This window comes from Pongo pygmaeus, chromosome 14 (assembly GCF_028885625.2).
Source record: "Pongo pygmaeus isolate AG05252 chromosome 14, NHGRI_mPonPyg2-v2.0_pri, whole genome shotgun sequence".
Classification (NCBI taxonomy): domain Eukaryota; kingdom Metazoa; phylum Chordata; class Mammalia; order Primates; family Hominidae; genus Pongo; species Pongo pygmaeus.
This window is the reverse complement of record NC_072387.2, coordinates 47,432,003-47,456,061: the sequence shown is the minus strand read 5'-3', so window position 1 is coordinate 47,456,061 and position 24,059 is coordinate 47,432,003. Positions and strand designations below refer to the sequence as shown.

General features: G+C 37.5%; 1 protein-coding gene across 1 annotated transcript in view; it reads right to left on the bottom strand.

Moving 5' to 3' along the window:
- The window catches only part of FREM2 (FRAS1 related extracellular matrix 2), a 208,632-nt gene that overhangs the window by 17,427 nt on the left and 167,146 nt on the right, over positions 1-24,059 (bottom strand). The window contains exons 8-16 of the mRNA XM_054446945.2: positions 22,580-22,789; positions 20,994-21,191; positions 20,121-20,285; positions 19,361-19,543; positions 14,975-15,105; positions 13,198-13,356; positions 11,625-11,928; positions 8,189-8,320; positions 5,156-5,487 (exon numbers count right to left, since the gene is read on the bottom strand). Of these exons, the coding sequence (XP_054302920.2) occupies positions 5,156-5,487; positions 8,189-8,320; positions 11,625-11,928; positions 13,198-13,356; positions 14,975-15,105; positions 19,361-19,543; positions 20,121-20,285; positions 20,994-21,191; positions 22,580-22,789 (1,814 nt within the window). The remainder of the gene's footprint in view (positions 1-5,155; positions 5,488-8,188; positions 8,321-11,624; positions 11,929-13,197; positions 13,357-14,974; positions 15,106-19,360; positions 19,544-20,120; positions 20,286-20,993; positions 21,192-22,579; positions 22,790-24,059) is intronic.

Below are 24,059 nucleotides of genomic sequence, written 5' to 3'. Positions count from 1 at the left end.
ACTTTAAATTTTATTTACAAAATAGGTGTCACACACAAAGGTAGAGTGGTATCATTTATTTAATTCATCTCTATTTTTCTTTTCCTGCTATTTATCTGTGTTTATATTTTAGAAACTATTAAAATGATTTTAGAGTTAAATATCATTAGAGAAATTCCAAATTTGTTTTTCTTGGCAAGTAAAATTCTTAACTTTTATGAGTGGTGATCTAACTCTTGTAACTACTTTGTTCCTCTGTAAGCTTCATGTCTGGTGTCCTCATGAGTACTTGGTATGTTCCCTGGCACAGAGTAGGTGTTCATGGAATATTTCTTTAATGAATGAATGTACAAATAAATGAGATGGCAAAATCAGACATAGTTTTAATAACAGCTGAAGCTAGATGTAGTCTAGTTGCATAAAAGTTAATCACACTTCGTTGCTGTTAACAGATAACTATCCTGATAACTAATAAGGTAAATAATCTGAATTGGGAGGTTGGAGAAGGCAGAAAACCCTTACAGAGTGTGTTGATTTTTATTTACAAAGAAAAATGCAGGGGCTTGGCAATATTTTATGGTGGTAGCTTTAGCTACTAAGAACACATTTAAAAAATCAATTCTCTATCATGCTGTTCCTAGCAAAAGCAATTACCAGTTGATAAAATGTGTTTGCACAGTGATTACCTTGAGCTAAGATGCCAAATTTGGGAAAGGACTAGAGGAGGGCAAGTAATATCTGCTAGGCACTTGGCCTGGGCTCTGTGGGATTGTTGAGGACAAACAGACCTGAGTCAGCACTGGCTTGCTGCAGGGGCTGTTTCCTGGGGTGGTCAATAAAACCAGGAAGCCTCTGAAACACACGGACTCTGTGCTGATGGTTTGCTTTTTATTTTTCTCCATTTTCCCATCCTTAATGCTGAAATGCAAAAGTTTGGAAGGCCCTCATGACATTCTAAAATAGAGTGTAAAGTAGAATTTACCAAGCATTTACTTTGCTTTCCTTCAGGTGTCATCTCATGAAATAGGCTTGCATTCAACACTGATCTGCCTGTATTCAGATGAAGCTGTAGACCACTGTTGTTAGGACATGGATTTGCACCATTTTACCAACGGTGGATGTGGATGTAACCTGGCACGTATTTTCATGAATGCTGTCAGGCAGCATACTTGTACCAAGAACAAAGGAAAAAGTTCATCTGGCTTTCTTGCAATTGCATCTGTGACCATATCCATTCCTCACATTCACTCACATTCAATTTAATGCCCAGATAAGCATTATGATGTGTTTAGCAGCATAGGTTTACAAGCTACACGAACCTGGGCTAGTTATTTGAATTCTCTTTGCTTCAAAAATTGTACTTATCTCAAAGGGTTGTTGTGAGGCTAGAATGAGTGGAAATACACAAAGTATTTAGAAGAATGGCAGGCATGTAGTAAACAATAAATAAATGTAAGCTATTACAATTATCATTGTCCTTACTGTTATTATTAGTACTATTATTAGATATTTTGTTCTCTTCACTATAAGCCAAAACTAATGGAGGAAAATTAGGGCAATATCTCAGAGGGTTGAATTTCTTCTACTTTTAGAAGTAGAAGAATTTTTATTTTCTTCTCCCTCACCTATATGTAAATAATATGTGTGTGTATGTTGAGGTGAGGGTGTAGGAGACTATCAACAGTAAGGGGAAAACTAGAGACTTAACCTCAATGAAGAAGGTAGAAGAAAATGGGATGGCCATCTATAACGGTTAATTTTAGGTGTCAGCTTTACTAGATTAAGGGATAACCAGACAGTGGGTAAAGCATTATTTCTGGGTGTGTCCATGAGAGTGTTTCCAGAAAAGATTGGCATTTGAATCCATGGACTGAGTAACGGAGACCCATCCTCACTCAATGTAAGTGGGCACCACCAAATTGGCTGATGCCTAGACAGACAAAAAAGGAAAAGAAAAGGACAAAAATAGTACTTATCTCAAAGAGTTGTTGTGAATTCTCTCTCTCTCTCTCGGAGCTGGGACACTCTTCCTTTCCTGCCCTTGGATATCACAACTCCCAGTTCTCTGGTGTTTAGACTTGGGGACTTAACCCGGGTTCTTAGGCCTTTAGCCTCTTGGAGTGGGCCACACCACTGGCTTCCCTGGTTCTCCATCTTGCAGATGGCCTGCCATGGAACTGTTCAGTCTCTACGATCTCGTGAGCTAATTCTCATAAGGAATCCCTTCTCATCTATCTATTCTATTGGTTCTGTCTCTGGGGGAAACCCTGACTAACACATCTCTAAGTTTCACTCCAAGAGAGTAAGCAACATGTTTTATTAAATTGTATTACCATTTAATTTACACTAAGGATTTTAGAATTGTATAACAAGATCCTAAAATCTCAATGATTTACTCTGAATCTGGTCATCACTATGATATTGATCATCATGGTTATGCTATTAAATTTATGTTTAACAATGCAAAAGCAGAAGTCTTTCAGAAGGAACTCATACAAGTTAGCCATCTTCCTTAAGAAAGTAGCGCAGACTATTAAGAACTGAATTATGTTGTAATTCTTATATTGCACTCTCTTCTAATATTATGGAACATAAGCTTTTCTAGCAGGCAAAACTTAACTGAAAACCTACAATTGCTGATTTTCACCTAATGGAGTAGAACTGTTGTCAGTTCCAATAGAGAAGCAGAGTAATGACTTTTCTAGCTGGCAGAAGTCATAGGAAGAAAAAAAATACTGAGCACAAATAATTTGATAAAGGAACTGGAATTTTAAAAATCTAGCAAATTATAGTCACTTTAGCTGATCTAAATTTTACAGTAAGATTTGATTTGAAGAATGAACACAGTAGAGGGCAGGCTTTGCATTCAAAATAAAACAGCCTTGCTACATTAAAAAAGTGGACAGATATAACAGGATAAAGCTTAGGCAGGCAAGTGCAGGGTTTTTATTATTGATAGAAAAGGCTACCTTGGTAACACGTACAAAAGACGGAGAAGTGCTGCCACTTTGTGGAGAAGATAGAAAACATTCTTAAGGGTAAAAACAGACTATAAACTAGATGAGATCCACAGAGAAGTTCAATAGCATGAAGTGATTTTTTTTTTTTCTTTTTTTTTGTTGAGATGGAGTTTTACCTTCTTGCCCAGGCTGGAGTGCAATGGCGCGATCTCGGCTCACCACAACCTCCGCCTCCCAGTTCAAGCGATTCTCCTGCCTCAGCCTCCTGAGTAGCTGGGATTACAGGCATGCACCACCACGCCTGGCTAATTTTATTTTATTTTATTTTATTTTGACAGAGTCTCGCTCTGTCGCCTAGGCTGGAGTGCAGTGGCATGATCTCAGCTCACTGCAACCTCTGCCTCCCGGGTTCAAGTAGTTCTCCTGCCTCAGCCTCCTGAGTAGCTGGGATTACAGGAGCCCACCACCACACCTGGCTAATTTTTGTATTTTTTTTAGTAGAGACGGGGTTTCTTCATGTTGGTCAGGCTGCTCTCGAACTCCCGACCTCAGGTGATCCGCCCGCCTCGGCCTCCCAAAGTGTGGGATTACAGGCATGAAGTCACTGCTCCTGGCATATGAAATGATTTTAACAAGGAATGAGAACTACAACGTAATCCTATTCTTATATCCAATTTTGTTTATGCCAATAGATGCTGTGATGTAAGCAAGAATCTGAGAGAAAAGCAACCAGAAAGGAAATAGAAATAATTTAGTAATGGATTGAAGACAGCTTTGTAAGGAAGACATGAAGGAAGTAGAGATACCTCATCTATAAAGAAAAAGGGTAAGGTAGATTTGTTAATATGAGCCTTTATTTTTCTTCTGGGGATTGAATCTTTATTTTTCCGTGTTTCTTTCAGGTGGCAAAAACAGGTTAGGAAAGAAGAATCTACAGGATGAACACGTATACGTGTTTAAGTAACTTGCTCAAAGACATATAGCTAGAAAATATCAGAGCCAAATTTTGGCCAGCATTTGCTTGATTCCAATATCCAGATTCCACCATCTTATACTGCTTCTCTATTGCTATTTCTATTGGCATTTTTAGCAATTCCTGCAAGTTACTAAACATTGCTGCTTTTTGACAAGGTGGCTATGGTCATGCCTCATCACCTCTGAGTCCAATTCAACATCAACACCAGCTGAGCTTGTCAAAGTCCACAGCTTTACTGTGGGATTATCTTATACTAGTTATCTGGTTTTTTCTTGCTACTGGTTGTTACATATTTCAACACCTTACGAATATAGCACAAAAAATGCAGCCTAACTTTAGCTCAATCTGGAAGGGCATTATATAGTCTATATATCATTCAACACTTCAATGCATAAAACTACTTATGTAACTCCTTATTTAGTCCAGGTAAGATATAGCATTGCTTTTAGTTCAAATACTCATAACAATTTTACATCATGCCCTACATATTTTAGGTTCTCTATTGTAACCCTGAAGAAGATCTTGCTTCCTTATCATTTTAACAACTTTGTTGCTGATGATGGGGTAGGGGTGAGGATTGTGTATGTGTATTTTATGTGTGATTGTCTGTGTAGTATGAAGAAGAATCAGTAATTGTAGAGTAAAAATAACAATATGTTTTAATTAAAACACTTTTGACTATGTTAATGATAGATAAATGAATCAAAAAGTGAAGAAGAGGAGAAAAACAGAAAGAAAAGGAAGGAGAGTAAAACAGGAGGCTAGAAGAAGAGAAAGTTTTGTAAAAGGTAAGGGAAGAAGAAAGTTAGAAAAGAGGGATAAAAATTAGACTGACTCCCAGGATTGTAAAACCTCACTTTAGGTGGCTCATGATACAACATCACAGGCATCTACACATAAACACAAAAAAGGATAGTGCATACTTTGAAGAGAAGTCAGTATTTGGATTTTTATAATATCAGAGTAGATTTTGAGCTTAAGGCAATAATTATACAGCATCCTTTTGACATAGATATAATGTTTCTAACCCATTGTCAAAAACTACATATATTCTGGCCCATTGTTAAGAAATATACATGGATTTTCACACCATCTATGCCAGTTGTCTGGTCCTTTGTTGTCAATAATTGCCTACAACACCAAGATGGAAAACTGGAGTTGGGACTTAGTACAAATCTATGTGACAAAACAAACCAATTGGTTTATCCAGTGACCAAACTCAGATGTTATAAATCTGTACCTGTCCATCCGTTCCAATGGTGCCACCACAGTCAGCAAGGAGTTCTGACATGTCATAGTAGCTGACAAACTCCCATAAACAGGCCTCTAGGTTCAGGTTCCGGTAGAAGCGTAAGGTATTGGAACCTCGGATGGACAAGCTGTACTGGTAAGGATATGTCTCTCCAATTATTTCCGGATTTTTGGTAGCATCAGTCAAGAAACCATAATGAGTCTTCACTTCAGTATAATCCAGGAGGTTGGAGCACTTGTGGTTTCCAACTCTTGTGCCATCAGGGCTGAGGGTGAGCTCAAAGTTGGAAAGCTCTCTAGTGGAGATCACAGGGAGCATGCCTATGATAAATCGAAATCATTGTTAACCTTCTTTCAAGTAGCCAAGAATTTTGAACACTTTAAAACTTCTTTATCTCTTAAGAAAACAAGTGTCATAAAATACTGTACAGCAACGATGATCAAAGTGGTGCCCAGGCCCGGCAACGTAGCTCATGCCTGTAATCCCGGCACTTTGGGAGGTCTAGGTGGGTGGATCACCTGAGGTCAGAAGTTCAAGACCAGCCTGGCCAACATGATGAAACCCTGTCTCTACCAAAATTACAATAGCCGGGCGTGGGGGCGGGTGCCTGTAATCCCAGCTACTTGGGAGGCCGAGGCAGGAGAATTGCTTGAACCTGGAAGGCGGAGGTTATAGTGAGCTGAGATCGTGCCACTGAACGCCAGCCTGGACAACAAGAGTGAAACTCCATCTCAAAAAAAACCCCCAGAAAAAACAAAAAAATTAAAAAGTGGTATACTAAGAATCCTGGGGTTCCCCAGGAAAATTTCAAGAGATCCATGACTTAAAAGCTATTTTCATAATGATACTAAGTTATTATTTGACTTTGTCACCCATATTCTCTCACAAATGCTGTTTTTCAGAGACTACAAGATATGATAAATTGCAACAGATTGAATGCAGAAGTAGAGAATCCAGTTATCTTCTATTAAGTCAGATATTAATGATACCTTCAAGAATATAAAAGTGCTTCTCATCTTTTTTTGTTTTATAACATAGTTTTTTTAAAGGATGTATTTCATGTTAATATGTAATGTATTTCTTTTTGTTATTTTTAAATAAGTGAATAAATAACAATTCCTCAGTTTTAATTTAAAATCCAATAAATATTTGTAGATATCACCCACATAAACAAAATCTCTTTGAGATCTTCAATAATTTCTAAGCTGTCCTGGATCATAAAAGTTGAAAACTGGCCATGCGTGGTGGCTCACGTCTGTAATCCCAGCACTTTGGGAGGCCAAGGCAGGTGGATCACTTGAGGTCAGGAGTTTGAGACCAGCCTGACCAGCATGGCGAAACCCCGTCTCTACTAAAAATACAAAAATTAGCCAGGCATGGTGATGCACGCCTGTAATTCCAGCTACTTAGGAGGCTGAGGCACGAGAATCGCTTGAACCCGGGAGGTGGAGGTTGCAGTGAGCTGAGATCGCGCTACTGCACTCTAGCCTGGGTAACAGAGTGAGACTCCGTCTCAAAAAAAAATTTAAAAAAAGTTGAAAACTACCACCATTAAAAAGCGAAGGCTAAGGACTGAAAATTTGTTCTGTAAAGGGTCAAATAGTAAATATTTTAGCATTGTGGTCCCTGAGGTCTCTGTTGACTGTTCAATGCTGCCATCAGAGTGAAAACCACTACTATGTGAAGGAAGAAACAGAACTGTGTGCAATAAAACTTTATTATGGGCAATGGATTTGAATTCCATACCATCTTTATGTCTCAAAAGTAGACTTCTTTTTTTTCCCCCAAACATTTGAAAATATAAAACCTATTCCTAGCTTGCAGACCATATGAAAACAGGCAGCAGACTGTATTTGGCCACAGGACATAGTGTGTTGAGCCCTGGCATAAGCAATACAGCAAAAGACTATGAACCAGTTCTTCTCTTTGAGCCTTTCCCACCTCTTCCTCTCAGATTCACTCGGAGCAAAACTCCAGCCCCACAGAAGTGGTAAGCCTCAACTACACTTCTGGCAGAGCTGTGGCTATTGAATATTGAACACTGCATTCAAAAAATGCAAAGCCAAGCCCTAGGAGTGGCAGAAGACACCACTCTTTCTTTTAGGAAATAACTCTTATAGGTCTGTGTTTCTCTGATGCGTCCCTTCTCAGCCCTTTGCAGCTCCAGTCACACCTCCACATGGACCTAGACACTGGGTGGCTCAGGGACCAGCATTATGTTATAAAGGAAGGAATGCAGATTCCTGACCACCTGCCCTTCCAATCCCCAGAAAAATCTCAGGTTGTAATAGGAAGACATAGCAGATGTTCTTGTTCTGGGGGAGTAGATTCTATGTTGCAGCTCCTAATCATATTTCCTCTCCCTTAGCTACATAAAATATAATTAACATACCAAGTAATAAAATTAATATTAACAATTTGCTACAAGGATAAAGTGAATTGAGTGGAAAATAACTTGAAAATGCCTTCCGCACATGGTAAAATATTCATAAAGTATGATAAAGTTATTGATGCACACATTCTGGTCATGGCTACCTAGCCAGAGAAAATAGACATAATATTTAATACCTGTTAGTTTCATTTTTTATTTTATTTAAATATCTAGGAGATGTCTTACAGTTACATGATAAATATTGAGAGAGACATAAAACTCCAGCTATAAAATTGCAACACATGTTGAAGGTGGGCGCTAAGATATCAAATACTTTACTGTAACTTCAAGCTTACAATTGAAGATGCATTTGTACTCTTTCATAAAAGCTAGACCAGGTACCAAAGCTTTGTTTTATCGTGTCTGGATATGTATTACATCTATCTAATCTTAAAGAATGCTGACATTGCCATAGTTATAAAAACAGGGTAGAACAAAGCTAAAACAGTTGAAAGAAGCAGAAGGACTTAAAGCTCAAGTTGCAAATTGAACATTTGTTTAAGCTTGGTTATTTAGAAGAGGAAGGAAAATACACCAGGTAATGAGGAGTCCAAAACAATTCCACGGATTTGCTTACCCAAGTCACCTACCATCTATATGTGGCATTGTGACAGTCAGCTTGATAAGGTTTGTGTAGTCTGGGTCCTCAGGGCCTGTGTAGCGCAATTTAGCTGAGAACGGCTCTGCTCCAACAACCCCAGGTACACGGGGCTGACAAAGACCTTGAAAAAAAAAAAAAACATATTTATGTGAAAAGAAGGTAATCAATAATACCTAAAGAATGTTTTAAAAAATAGGAGCTATTATTTTTCTGTGTACTTTCAACTTCTCTGTGGAGTAGGGCATGGCTAAGAGTGTACATCATGTCATAAGGAATTAGAAGTCCACAGGGTGAGAAGTAATCACAGCAGACAGTTAGTGGCCACTGGACAATTTATGGATTGTTCAAACTTTGAGAAAAAATTTGTTACCATTCAATGTAACTTAATGTGTGCTGGTTGTTCTAAGTCATGGTCATATTCACAAAACCATTTAAATATAAAGTATGAACGGATACAGTAAAAGTGATTGAAAGTCAGTAGGATAAAAGTAAGTGTAGTTAAACCAAGTAAATGTTATTTTTACTCTAGAATAATATACTTATCGTTAGTTATGTTTACATTACTTATAAGTGAATAAAACTAAAACTGTGCTCATTTTAGGAACAAAAACTGAAGTCTCCTTAAAAATCAGAGAGCAAAATGTGTACAGTAGACTTTTCTCTATATATGTAATTTTTTACAGTATGTGTATTATACATTATAATCCATTTTATATTCATCTCTTTCTGTCTCATATCTCCCAGTGACCTTCAAGAATTTGGACATGGAGCTCTTTCTCCAGTATTTCCTTTAGGAAAATAGTGGGGTTTCTATTTGAACATCACGAAAGGAACCAAGATGCTGAATTATAATTTCAGGAGAACTTGGAAAGATACAATGGCTTATCTGTTTGTATAAAACAGAGAAAATAGACAAATATGTATTAGAATAGCAATGAAGCCAGAGTCAGGCCCCAGCATAGAGGCTGTCTGATTTATTAAAAGAGAGAATCATTTTAAGGCATTATTTAAATATTTGATCCTGAATATATAGTAGTCACAGGTGGACATATGACCTCTATGCAGCAAATTTACTTTTGAATGCAGTGTGCAAATGGATGATTTAGAAATAGAATCATATATATACAACCTTTATTTTATTATACTTTAAGTTTTAGGGTACATGTGCACAATGTGCAGGTTAGTTACATATGTATACATGTGCCATGCTGGTGTGCTGCACCCATTAACTCACCATTCAGCATTAGGTATATCTCCCAATGCTATCCCTCCCCACTCCCCCCATCCCACAACAGTCCCCAGAGTGTGATGTTCCCCTTCCTGTGTCCATGTGTTCTCATTGTTCGATTCCCATCTATGAGTGAGAATATGCGGTGTTTTGTTTTTTGTCCTTGCGATAGTTTACTGAGAATGATGATTTCCAATTTCATCCATGTCCCTACAAAGGACATGAACTCATCCTTTTTTATGGCTGCATAGTATTCCATGGTGTATATGTGCCACATTTTCTTAATCCAGTCTGTCATTGTTGGACATTTGGGTTGGTTCCAAGTCTTTGCTATTGTGAATAGTGCCGCAATAAACATACGTGTGCATGTGTCTTTATAGCAGCATGATTTATAGTCCTTTGGGTATATACCCAGTAATGGGATGGCTGGGTCAAATGGTATTTCTAGTTCTAGATCCCTGAGGAATAACCACACTGACTTCCACAATGGTTGAACTAGTTTACAGTCCCACCAACAGTGTAAAAGTGTTCCTATTTCTCCACATCCTCTCCAGCACCTGTTGTTTCCTGACTTTTTAACGATTGCCATTCTAACTGGTGTGAGATGGTATCTCATTGTGGTTTTGATTTGCATTTCTCTGATGGCCATTGATGATGACACATTTTTTCATGTGTCTTTTGGCTGCATAAATGTCTTCTTTTGAGAAGTGTCTGTTCATATCCTTCGCCCACTTTTTGATGGGGTTGTTTGTTTTTTTCTTGTAAATTTGTTGGAGTTCATTGTAGATTCTGGATATTAGCCCTTTGTCAGATGAGTAGGTTGCGAAAATTTTCTCCAATTTTGTAGGTTGCCTGATCATTCTGATGGTAGTTTCTTTTGCTGTGCAGAAGCTCTTTAGTTTAATTAGATCCCATTTGTCAATTTTGGCTTTTGTTGCCATTGCTTTTAGTGTTTTAGACATGAAATCCTTGCCCATGCCTATCATGCTACTTGACTTCAAACTATACTACAAGGCTACAGTAACCAAAACAGCATGGTACTGGTACCAAAACAGAGATATAGATCAATGGAACAGAACAGAGCCCTCAGAAATAACGTCGCATATCTACAACTATCTGATCTTTGACAAACCTGACAAAAACAAGCAATGGGGAAAGGATTCCCTATTTAATAAATGGTGCTGGGAAAACTGGCTAGCCATATGTAGAAAGCTGAAACTGGATCCCTTCCTTACAACTTATACAAAAATTAATTCAAGATGGATTAAAGACTTAAACGTTAGACCTAAAACCATAAAAACCCTAGAAGAAAACCTAGGCAATACCATTCAGGACATAGGCATGGGCAAGGACTTCATGTCTAAAACCGTTTTTAAGAAAAATCTCATTAAAAATTATTCTGCAGAGTGAAGGATTTATTTATACAGTGGATTTCCTGTCTTTCCAATGTTGTCCCCAGCACATCCTATTCTCCATCCCCAATGTCTCTTTGCTCCAGCCTTAAATACAGTCTCTCTTGAAATACCAAGGTGTTAATTTGCACATACCCCTCTATCTGGACTGCCCTTCCCCTCCCATCCCCAGCAAAATCCTACTCACCCAACAACCAGCTGAGCTCCTTGCACGGCATGAGCTCTGTTCAGATCTGAGCCTTGCATACCATTCTGCCTTGTCTCCTGGTTTTTCCTCTTCTCCCTCTCAGAAGCTTCCCCATTTCTCTGCCTGCCGTTCCCAGAATGTCCCACATTCTTTCTTGCTTTTGTGAGTTGTTGCTCATGCTTGTTTTCCTCTACTCTTTTCAGATTCAGCTTGAGCCTCCCCTCTTTGATGAGCCTTTCCTGACCCACTCAGGGTAAAACTAATCACTTCTACCCGTGCATTTCTGTGCCCTGTCTAGACTAAAATGTGTCTGCATCTTCAACTGGACCAAGAATTCCTCAAAAGCAGGGATCCTGTCTTCTTTATTTTGTTGCCAGCACAAAGCATTGTGTCTGGCATATAATAGATACTTAAAGGTAGAATGAATAAATATTTTGTTTTCTAATAGATAATTTTGTAAAAATAGATTTTAATTTGTAACTACTTACAAAATATATGGAATATGTGGGACATTGGAAGTATTAATAACCAGAAAGTAGACATTTGTAATATTGCACAGTATTCCAGTGATCTTCAGGGGAAAATGGCAATGACTGACCTTCTTCTCTGCTGATGGTTACAATAGGGCTCACGAGCTCCAGGCCTTCATCCCCATTGGTGTTCACAGCACGAGCTGCGCACTGTACCCGGGAGCCAGGCTGAAAGTATATGGAGTCCAGCGTGACCATCTTGGATGATGTAAAAAAGGTGTCGAAGTCCACTTCTCTCATAGGGCTGGTCACACCATCAGGGCCCGCAGGTGCACTAATCAGCCACCGGTACCGGGTCAAAGTGTCATTGATGTTCTCACTTGCACAGATAGAGCCTGTTTTATCGTAGTCTGAATATTTGGGGTTGCAAGCCTATGGAAAACAAATGACTGTGTTAGGAACAGAGTGTAGAACAGGTGGAACGCATTCTTCTCCCATTCTCTGCCATCGAGTTTTCACTGATGCTTTCCCCAATTTCCACATACTGTTCATACAGCTTCCGAATTTTGATTCCCAGGCAAGATAACATTTATAAACATAATCTTGCATTTCAAACAGCTTATTGGATGTTTCTACTTCTAACTTAATACGTGTAAAATTGTTATTTATACCATAATCTCTTGAATCATCAGGTTTGCCAATTATCCTTATTCTCTCTTTTTTCCTCCTTCCCTTCCTGTCGCTCATCTTACCCGCCTTATCCAGTGAGTCATGAACTCGGCTGATTCTTCTTTTGCAGTGTTGCTTAAGTTGATGCCTTCCTCTCCATTTCCAGCAGCACTTCTCTGTCTAATTCAGCATCTTTTCTTCCAGTCCACTGACACATGACTGCCTTGTTAACCTGCCAGCTTAACCCCTCTGGTCATTCTTCTGTGTGTGAGAACTCTTCACTACCCAACAAATGAAGTCTAAATTTCTTAATATGACATTTAAAACTCCCTATACTTTGACACCAAATTATCTCTGCCTTGTTGACTCAATAAACATGTACTGTGTACTTTTTATATATAAGTGATTATAGAAGTGCTGTTGTGATATAAACATAAGTAAGTCATAATTTTAGTTCACAAGGAACTTATAACTTAGAGTCAAGAAAAGGCAAATTTTAAAAGTAGTGATAATTTGCTATTTCTTATGCTATTTTTTTCTAGCTGTAGCTCATGTTGCAGTCCCTTCTTCCTAGAATGACCCTCCCTTATCAGACTTGCATCTTAAACGGTCAAAATTCCACCTGACCATCCAAAACCTCCCCTCATATATGGAGCTGCAGCTCTGACTTCTAATTTGTATCATTTTCATGATAGTGGTTATATCTTGCCTTATATTAGAGTAACCAATTCCTATATTCTTTTCTTCATCTCTAAATATCTTGAATGCAGACTTCATATCTTATTTATTTTTCTATTGGTGACAGACTGAGATAACACACTATGTACACATCAGTTAATGAACCCTTGTTGGGCGAAGAAAGAAAAATGGGAGCTTTATTTGATTAGTGTTATATTTGCAAAGTTCAAGGCTTAAACCATGTAGTATTTTTCTACTTTCATTTCTTCATAACAAAGCCAATGCTATATTGACTATAATTATTTGAAATAATTATCTTACAATTTTCCTCAATTTTGTGACTCTCCTACTCACTGTGATACAGATGACAGGATAGCCAGACACGGGTTCAGCACTCTCCTTAGCTTTGGAAGTGTCGTCATACATCAACAGGGATACAATTTGAGGGACAGAAGGAAAAGTGACATCTGCCATGCTGCTCATTTCTTCTATGTACACAATGGCTTTCGTCACCTAGAAGGAAAAGATAATTATCACTGATTAATGAAATATGAAACTTCTGATGCTTCTACCCTACAGGACAATACTCACCATCCCTGGCAAACCCATGGCCTCATTATGATGCAAATTGTCATACTCAGAGCCCCTGGAGAGCAACAGGCCCTAAGTGGCCTGAGCACATGACCTTGGCACGTTGTTCACATCTTATGGTTCCAGGGAGGGCAGCTGAGCCCAGGGCAGTCAATCCAAAGGTTGGCCAGCGGCCCATGAGGTGTTTGGGCTCTAATTTATTTTTTTTTCTCCAGTTGTGATGACAGTAGCTAAATGTGTCTTGGGGTTGTGAAGGGACATTTTATGAAGGAGTCAATTCTTTGACAGTGGGAGTAAAGCTGGAGGACATTCTGAAGAAAGGAAGATCACAGAGGTCATGGGATAGTGTGAGCCTGGATGAAGCAGATGCCAGTAATAAGAAACTCTTTGAAGCAGCCAAGGGCAGAAGGTACTGCCTGAAAGCCAGGCAGGGGGAGAATTTGAGTTCCAGACCGAAGAGGAATCTATGAACACCTGCTGCTGGGTAAGGTGACAAGAACACCTTGCTGTGAATTTGCCCTGACACCCTAATAACCTTCCAACATCTGACTACATAGCATAGTTTCCCGAACTATCTTTACATGTATATTTTTAAAAGAAGCTGTCATCACTGGAAGTAATTTGAGTGACTATTCTTTTCACCCAAAAGAATTTCATACTCTACTCCATAAAAATAATAATAAAAGATTCATCTTATGTGATGGAGACACAAAACTATATTTGATAAAGATTGCCCATACTTGAATTTTAAATAACTTGACAAAAAGCAAGGCACTGTAGTAGAAAAACCATCAAGCAGTAAAGATTACAAAATGATAAAAATATTTAAGGAAAAAAGTTTCCCAGCTTGAACTCATACTAAAATGAAACAAATAAAAAAAAGCAATACAGTAAATTTAAGCAAAGACATAAAAAATTAATACATTCCAAAAAGACATGTAGTTTTAAAAATTATTTCCGATGTAAAGGTCAACATTCTGTGGAATTATGTTCATTTTGAGGAAAATCTGGTTAATGAGACAATATAAATTAAATAAGTATAGACAACAAGATTTAGGACTGCAACATTTTGATCATGAGGCTGTGGACATCAAATTCTGATAAAGCCAGGAGAAACAGACCTTGATTTGGAGGGTTAGCAAACTGCTTTGTGGGTTTGAATATGTTTTATGAGTTGTGGCACTGAATTAAGAGTTCCCTCTTTACTCTGAGATGCTGCTTTCTCTCTGATGGTTAATCCCAAGGTCAATCAATCATTACTGACTGACATGGGGAAGGGAAGTACACAAGTTTGGGGCTCTGTGGCTTCAGTCCTTGAGTTTCGACAAACATGATTTTTTGAAGAAAAAGATAGGCATTTCTTGACTATGATCTAATCAGAAAAAAATACATTTAGGTGGTAAAAAGAGATTATGCATATCTCTTTCAAGTAAGGCTTGTACAAAGTCTCCTCATTTTATTGTACACTATGTGATTGCTTTTATGCATTTTCTCTGACAAACGGCTAGCCACGAATTTACATATACATTACATTACTTACCTGTGTCTCTGCTACCATATTTTCATCAGGTTTTAGGTGAACAGTAAAGGCCTCTCTCATCTCTCTCACCCCGTCAAAGATAACTTCGATTTCAACCACGTGCTGGGTTTCCCCTTCCTTAAACTCAATTTCTACAAATGCAAAATCACAGATTTAAATCGTTTGCATATGAATATGAGAAGTTTTCTATTAAGCTTGCTTTTTTTTTTTTACTGTGGCCTACAATGAGAAATACATTTTACACTGTGGTCCAGTATATTTGGGTGTGTGTGTAAAATGAAATCAAATATTTAACAAACATCACTAATTCTTATTCTGTGCATTTTACTTTAATATTTTCTTTTTTCCCAAGACTTTATTTTTTTAATTTTTTTATTTCCATAGGGTTTTAGGGGAACAGGAGGTGTTTGGTTGCATGAATAAGTTCTTGAGTGGTGATTTCTGAGATTTTGTTTCACCCATCACCCAAGCAGTATATACACTGTACCCAATTTGTAGTCTTACACCCTTCACCTCCCTCCCACCCTTTCCCTGGAGTCCCAAAAGTTCATTGTATCATTGTTATGCCTTTGCATCCTCATAGCTTAGCTCCCACTTATGAGTGAGAATATACAATGTTTGGTTTTCCATTCCTGAGTTACTTCACTTAGAATAATGGTCTCCAGTTCTATCCAGGTTGCTGGGAATGCCGATTTTATCTGAAGGAAAATTTTAATAATAAGACATTGGTTTGTTGGCCCACAGTTTGAAAAGATGCTGAATTATGGGAGGGACAATCAGTAGTTCTAATATTGGGACATAATCAGAAAAATTAACCTCTTATTCCCCAGAATTTCTAAACCAATAGGACTCAAGAAAATGAATATGATCATAAGTATAATAGAGTGTGAATGGGATTTACATTATGTACATATGTAGAAAAGCTGGATAAATAATTGTTCAGTTTTTTACACAATATCAAATTATATTTCAAGAAGACTTCTTTGTGTTTTTCAGGGAAACTTAGACAAGTTATTTTAGATAAATGCTAGTGATTTTTTTCCCTTCACCCTGTCCTTTCTCACTAAAAAAGAATTGCTTCTTTGTCATGAAAGTTAAATCTAGAATCCTAAAAAAAAATCAGAATTCTTTTCTTAACCACTCATTTCAAAATTACTAAAAAACATGAAAATTATCAGATTTTATCAAACTCATAATTAAGCAGCTGATCATACTGTAAACCATGGATAAACTATTTTGTTGGTTTTACTATACCTTTTAAGATACTGTTTCAAAAGAGAAAATATAAAGCCTATAAAGCATAATTATCCCAATTAGAAGAGTCAACAGATGCTAGTTTCTGATGTAGCTGCAGTTCAATTATTATAATTCTAAATTACAAATCCTTTAGAGTCTGGAAGAAGAAAATGAATTGCCAGTGCATTTTCCTTTTTCTGCTTCAATTTTTAAATTATCAGGTACGAGGAGCAATTTTCTTCTCTTTATCTTTAAAGATTTTTTTCTTTTTCTTTTTAAAATTAGTTCTCTGTCTCTAGATACAGCAATTATTCCTATTAGCCTTCACATATTATACGAGCCCATCAGTCTCAGATTTCTTATACCCTGAGAGAACTTATAGTTCTTGTTCCAGAGAAGAAAATAGCTAATTATTTGTTTGATTTGACCTGTATGATGTGACATTAAAAAATGGGTTTCTAACACTTAAATATCTGGGAATTTCATAAGAAAATAGAGATTTTTGAGTTTTTTGGCACCTTCCGGCATGGCAGAAGACTATGAACACTAGGCTGTGATAATACAGGCTTTTCTTGGCAAGGAGTGGGCTTGCTGGCTTAATGACACTACAATCACTCCATTTTCTCTCATATTTTCCTTGGTTTACTCATTTTCATTCCTTATCTTAGACATGTAAACATTCAAGGTTTTGTAATGCCTTGAGTTATACAAACCAAATTTCTTAAAATTTAAAAAATTAAATATTTATTTTAAATATTTTTTATTGTTTTCTGATAGTATACTTGCTGGATGGTGGTCAAGTTTTCTCATTCACGTTTATCTTTTTCTGTCACTTTAGACTATTTTAGCATGCAAAAAATTTCAACTTTTTTTCTATATTTAATTTTTTCTGTTTTTTTGCAAAGAACTCACTTCAGTTTGAACCTTAAAAGGAGAAATTAGAAAACGTTTCAGAAAAATATTCCTTAAATTTTTAATATAAACATTATAAAACACATGTTGACATTTATTGGATAAAAGAGACCAACAGGTTTATTTAATGTTTTAACTTTTTTCTGACTTTATTTTTCAGTTTACTACATAGCTATAATTTTGTTTCCATTTAGCAAAAGGAAACATTTTACTTCCAAGAAAAACGTTTTTTGATAAAAGTCATGTTGTCAATATTTAAAAGATTCTTCTTTCATGTAAAATCTGCTCATTATAGAAAGACATTTTATATTTTATAATTCAGTAGCGAATCAGTTTTGTTTTCCCTTCTCTGGGACTACATGTGACTTATTTCAAATTATATATTATGTTTTACATAGAGAATAATCTGGGGATAACTTTGAAGCTCTAGAGTAGTTCATCAAATTATAACCATTATATGGAAAGAATATACAAGCTCCTTTGTAGAAGATGCCATTTTTTATATTGCCTCACTAACTTTATTACTGATTCAGTGATACCTATCAGTTGTTTCCTCAGCTTTGTTTGTAAATTAGATAAAGATGAATGCCTGAAGTGCTAAGATCATCAAGAACTAATGACTCTTGATAGTGAGAGGTAGGAAAGTGGAAAACACAGTGAATAATTAGACTCCAGATCATTCATAAATGTAATTTTGGACATAAAGTTACTTTTATTTTGTAAGCAAATAATTCAGAGAGAGAGCAAGTGAGAGAGAAGAACGGTTTGTTTTTTTTTTTCTTTAGACGGAGTTTTGCGCTTGTCTCTCAGGCTGGAGTGTAATGGCGGATCTCGGCCTCTGCCTCCCGGGTTCAAGCCATTCTCCTGCTCAGGCTCCCAAGTAGCTGGGATTACAGGCATGCGCCACCACGCCTGGCTAATTTTTGTATTTTTAGTAGAGACGGGGTTTTGCCATGTTGGTCAGGCTGGTCTCGAACTCCTGACCTCAGGTGATCCACCTGCCTCAGCCTCCCAAAGTGCTGGGATTACAGGTGTGAGCCAACGCACCCGGCCAGAACTGACTTGTTTTAATTACTGATAAAAGTAAATGGCAGGCTGAGTTTGGTGGTTCATGTCTTTAATCCAAGCACTTTGGGAGGACAAGGTGGGCAGATCACTTGAGACTAGGAGTTTGAGGCCAGCCTGGCCAACATGGCAAAACCCCATCTCTACAAAAAATACGAAAAATTAGCTGGGCATGGTGGTGCATGCCTGTAGTCCTAGCTTCTTGGGAGGCTGAGGTGGGAGGATCACTTGAACCTAAGACACGGAGATTGCAGTGAGCTGTGATTACGCCACTGCATGCTAGCCTGGCCAACAGTGTGAGACTCTGTCTCCAAAAAAAAAAAAAAAAGATGGTGACATGGTGACATGGCCCAACATTTGCAAAAGGAGAGGGATGAAAGACATCTCTAAGTGGCTCCTAAATCCTAGAGAACGTATTGTCTCTGTGGTTAATATTTCACTATACTTTTACTGTCCTTTGTTAACACAAAATTTTTTGGTTTAGATTTAGATTGCTGGTGTTCTCTAAACTAAAATAGATTATTATTACAGTTATCATGCATATTGCAATGACATAGAAAAATATAGGAAATTATTATTTAATCTGGTAACTACAATGAAGGTAAAACCAATAGAAAGCCAATTCAAAACAGAAGGTTATTTAGCACACTTACTCAAAATTTCCCTAAGTCCTAACACATATACCCTGTAAGTCAAAAAGAAAAAAATCTTGGAAATAAATCCCACTGTGTTTGTTTTACTAAATGAGAGGAATTTAAAAGAGTATGTCTACATTTTAATTGAAACAGCTCAGAAACAGAAAGTCAAATACTGCTTGTTCTCACTTATAAGTGGTAACTAAATAATGTGTACACGTGGACATAAAGTGTGGAATGATAAACATTGAAGGCTTGGGAGGGTGGGGGAGTGGCAGGGGGTGGGTATTGAGAAATTATTTAATGGGTACAATGTACATTATTCGGGGGATGGATATACTAAAAGACTAGACTTCACTACTACATAATATAACCATGTAACAAAATTGCACTTGTACCCCTTAAAATTATACCCCCTAAAAAAGAGTGTCCTATTTTGATTTCAATTGGATGTTTCCCTTCTTTTCCTTAAGGGCACTGGCACTGGCACACAGAGTTGGCATGATCCATCAGGAGACAGGCCCTGGGAGCCCCATACCTTCTGACACAGGGTGGTAGTCTTCTCCAGAGGTGGCCGAGCCATCCTTGGTGTGGACTCTCACAATGGAAACCTTTGAAGTGTCTCCTTGGCGAATCACTGGAATTCTTATAACCACTGACTCTCCAGGTTCTTTGGGTTCAGTGACACTAAATTTGGTTTCTCCAAATTTAATAACAGTCTCTAAAATTGTGGGAAACAAAGACAAATGAAATTGTTAGTAAGGGAAATGCTTTTCCTCCATTTCTAATGTTAGTTTCCATGTGGGAGGGGATAAATGACTATTACACTCCTGGCTTCTCTCTGTCCCGTCACTCAAAATTAGTGATGTGTGTGGAAGGAAAAGCTGGCATATGTTGTCCAGCTCCTTCCAGGGATCTAACCAGCCCCCAGAGAGCATGTGCTGCCAGCTCTCTATATGTGCCATAAATGACACATGAGCAGGCCACTGAAGGTGGGTGGGGAGGGAGGAAACTATTGGTCCGCCTGTACCCAACGGTGTGTATAGAGTAGAGGGCCAGTATGGATGTTTGGGAATTAGTGTTTGGATATAAGCCATATTCTCCAGCGTCAACTTTATCAGTTTTAATGGTTTATTTTGTTCCCCATTTGTTTGTCTTTTTGCTATTTCTCAATTGCTTAAAAACCCTAGTCATAAAGCAGAGGAGGTGGGGGCATTTTTCTGAGTCACTTAAAACCTTGACTTGGATGGATTTTAGTTTCTAATTTACAGTTGAACAAACAAAAAAAGATTTCTTACTATCAGCATCATCTCGGATCCTTATGAGAGTTTCGTTTTGTTCACCAACTGCAGCCCCAAAGGGAGAGTTGCTTTGTGGAGTGCCGAGTACCAGGCGGAGCTCCTCTACCTCCTCATAGAGCACATCGTCCATCAGCTCAAGAATGCAGGGCTTTTCAGTCTCACCTGGAACAATAATGTCAGCAGGTCAATCACATCCCATAGGAATATATCTACAACTAGAATGTGAGCACCATAAGGGCAAGTTTGTTGATTTTCCCTGCTGTATCAGTGCAATAAATAGTGTTTGGCATGCAATAAGCCTTCAGTAGATATTTGCTGAGTAAGTGAATAAATATTTAAGTATATGCAATGACCAGCACTTATTTGTATGGGGAATTTCTTTGATTTCTGTCTTTAAGCTCTGCCACTCATCTTAGAAAACAAGGGAAAAAGCACAAATGCCAATTTTATTTATGAATTTTTAGCATTACATTCAGAATGCAAGATTAGCAGCCTTGCCCTGGTTGATCATTGTTAATCTGACCTCAACACTAGATTCTAGTATTATTAACTTTTGACTTACTAAACAAATCATTGAGCCAAGTTTAATTCCTAGCATTGTAAAGTTTGTACATTTGATATGCTTTTGTCCACTGAATAAGTTTTGAAGAAACCATATTTCACATCACTGGAAATCAATAAGTTAATGCAGATACCAAAAGGGCATTCATTTAACCTATTAAAAATCGATTTCACTTTCCTCATTTAGTGCACATAAAACCATGCCATACGCTTGTTGATATCGAGGAACTTGTATTTCCCTGATTTATATTTCTGAATAAAAATTCGGCTTCTTCAAATTTCACGAAAAAATTTCAAGCTCAAGCTTACCAGGGAGGAATGTGATGATGGAGATATCAGTGTTTGGGCGTTCTTCAAAGTCCATCATCACCTGTGCAGACCCCTGACGGGTGTAGCATCTCACTGAAGATCTGTACTGGACATCCCCACTCCTGTGGATCATTGTAACTATCTGCCCATCACTTTCGCTGCCAGTATATATTCGTTCTTTGAATTGCATCTTAGGCACTGCAAAAAGAAAGGATTAAAGTGAACAGAAATATCCTTGTGGAAAATGGCATTTCGGAAGATGTGATTTAGTGGAAAGAATAATTGAAAGTAAGTGAGAAGAACTGGATTCTGTCTCCATTCAGTCACTTGCCAATATTTTGACCTTAAGCAAATCACTCAAGAGTTTTGATTTCCTTACCTTTGACATTTTGCTCTGCCTGTTTGGTAAAGTAAGGGTATGCAATGAAATGCTAAAAAGTAGATAAAACCACAAACCTTAAGATATTTGTATCTATATGTTTCTTAGTCATGAGCCTTTCAGAATTTCCTGACATGAAGAACACTAAATATTGTGCACATAATTACAAGCATAGTTCACTCAGATCATGTGGGTAAGTTGACTGTGTGTGTGGTGTGTGTGATTTTTAGGTGACACCTATGCTAGGTTAATTACGTATAGGGCTCATTGACAATAGGTGAGACTTCTCCAAGCACTGTTGAAATCATCATGATTGAAGAGTGTTCAGAATTCCCTTGTGATGACGTGTCAGAGAGCTCTGCCATGTGTCCAGCAGAGGCTTGTCCCAGAACAGCATTTTTGGCACATTGTTAAAGAAATTTTATGAGTGTCTAGGGGAAGGAGATGACAGAAAATGTCTTGTGCTGTGAAGTGGAGAAAGATTATTGACACTCATGAGTCTGTGCAGTTCCACGTGGTTTCACCCAACTGTGGTGAGGGGAATTCTTGAGGCACAATCAAGATACTAATGACATCACATTTTTTTTCTTTAAGGTTTGAAAGAATAAAAGTTTTATTGTGAGACTGTCTAATTCTATCAAAATCATCAGGAGGAGAAAGGTGTGGTCAGCTAGGGTATTTGTATGAGTTGGGCTGTGTCCCCCTCAAATTCATATGTTGAAATCCCAACCCCCAATACCTGAGGATGTGACCTTATTGGTAGGTTGGGTCTTGACAGAAGTAATTAAGTTACAATGAGGTCTTTAGGGTGGGCTCTAATCCAATGTGACTGGTGTCCTCATAAAAAGGGAAAATTAGACAGAGACACATACAGGGAACATCATGTGAAGAGACATAGGGACAACATGGTCATCTTCAAGCCAAGGAGAGAGGCCTGGAACCTCCTTCCCTGACAGCCCTCAGAAGGAAGCGAGCCTGCCAACACCTTAATTTTGGACTTCCAGCCAACAACTATGAGATAATAAATTGCTGTTATTTAAGCCACCCCGACAATGGTACTTTGTTATGGAAGCCCTAGGAAACAAACAACTATATATATATATATAGTTTATATATTATAGCTTATCATCTTGCTTATCATATATATATAAACCTTAGCTTATGATTTCACTTATCATTGTAAATTATAAAATTAATAAACACTCACAATCGGAGACAGAGTCATTTATGGACACTGTGGCTTTGCTGGGCTCGCCAAGGGCCGCGTTCATAGGCATGCGAAGCACCAATTCAAATTTCTCAATTCCCTCCAGCACTGGTTGTCCAAGGTCATCCAGAATGACAACACGAACAGGTTGCATGTTGACTCCAGGTGCAAAATCTAAATTACGGCTGATGCCCACATAGTCTGTTCCAGCTATGACAGTAAAAAAAAATATTCAGTTGGGGACTAATTAAATTTCAAAAAATTATAAGACATATGTAATTGTGTTTATAATTCTTCTTTTAAAAAATAGAGACCAGCATAACCCTACAGAAAAGTACATTTAATAAAATGCAAAAGATTAGTATCTGGATAACTACTGTGGTGATAGATCAAAGACCAGCTGCTGAACTTTATCTATGTTTCATGGTTAGACTTTGGATTTGTTATTTTAGCTTTCTGTGCTATAGTTTCTCTAACTTTAGTTTGAAAATTCTCTAATAAAGGTAATAGAAATCAGGCTTAGAAAAATCAGCATATCAATCAAATATATGATCCTCATAAATTACATATGAAATAGAGACATTTAAAATTTTGTTAACATTAATTAAGTATTTATGTATCTTTGCTGGAGCTGCTGTACAACATCCTACTTAGGTATATGGTTGCCTGTTAGTTAGAGCAACACATTTAAGGGGTACCAGGTCTGCCCATACTCCATCCACCTTTGTCTCAGGCAATGAGAGAAGCTTCTACTCTTTGATCTTTAATTTAATATTTTTCAGACAAAGGGGGTTATATCTAGTGTTGATACCTCCATTTATATCTAAAGTAGTTAAAAACAAAACTGTCTTTTAATCTGCAGCCACTACATCCACAAAGATTGACAGTGGTGGGCAACAGATCCATAATATTGCTTCTTTCTTTGCTTTCATACTTTCTGCTCTTCTGACTCTCATTTTGTATCTACTTTACCTCCAAATGTGCAACTTTGCTTGAGTATATCTGCCTTTAATTTATTTTGTAGGATGTCCGTATCTCCTTGTGGTTCTTTTTATATTTTTTCTTTTCCTCTGCTTCTTCCCCTTTGCTCTTATTTCTCTCTCTCCCTCCCCTCATCTCTGATTTGAATCTTTCTCTTAAAAATGATTAATTTAGTTAAACAAATGTTTAACGGGCACCTACTACATGCAAAGCACTATACTGCTTCCACTACATTAAAAAAGTTAAAACCTGAGGGTGACTTTTAAAATGGTATAACCTGTGCTTGCTTTGTGTGATGAATGCATGATGTGTGTATGACATGCGTGTGTGTTCTCGTGTGTGTGTACATGAGAACGTTTGTATTGTTGGTCATTTAGGAAAAAAAGACAATTTTGAATTCTATGCTTGCTGTAAACTTTATAATCAACTTTTTGGAGATGTAGATCCTGGAATAAAATGCAGATATGTGCTAGTTAGTACAGTTTTTATAATGAAGTGT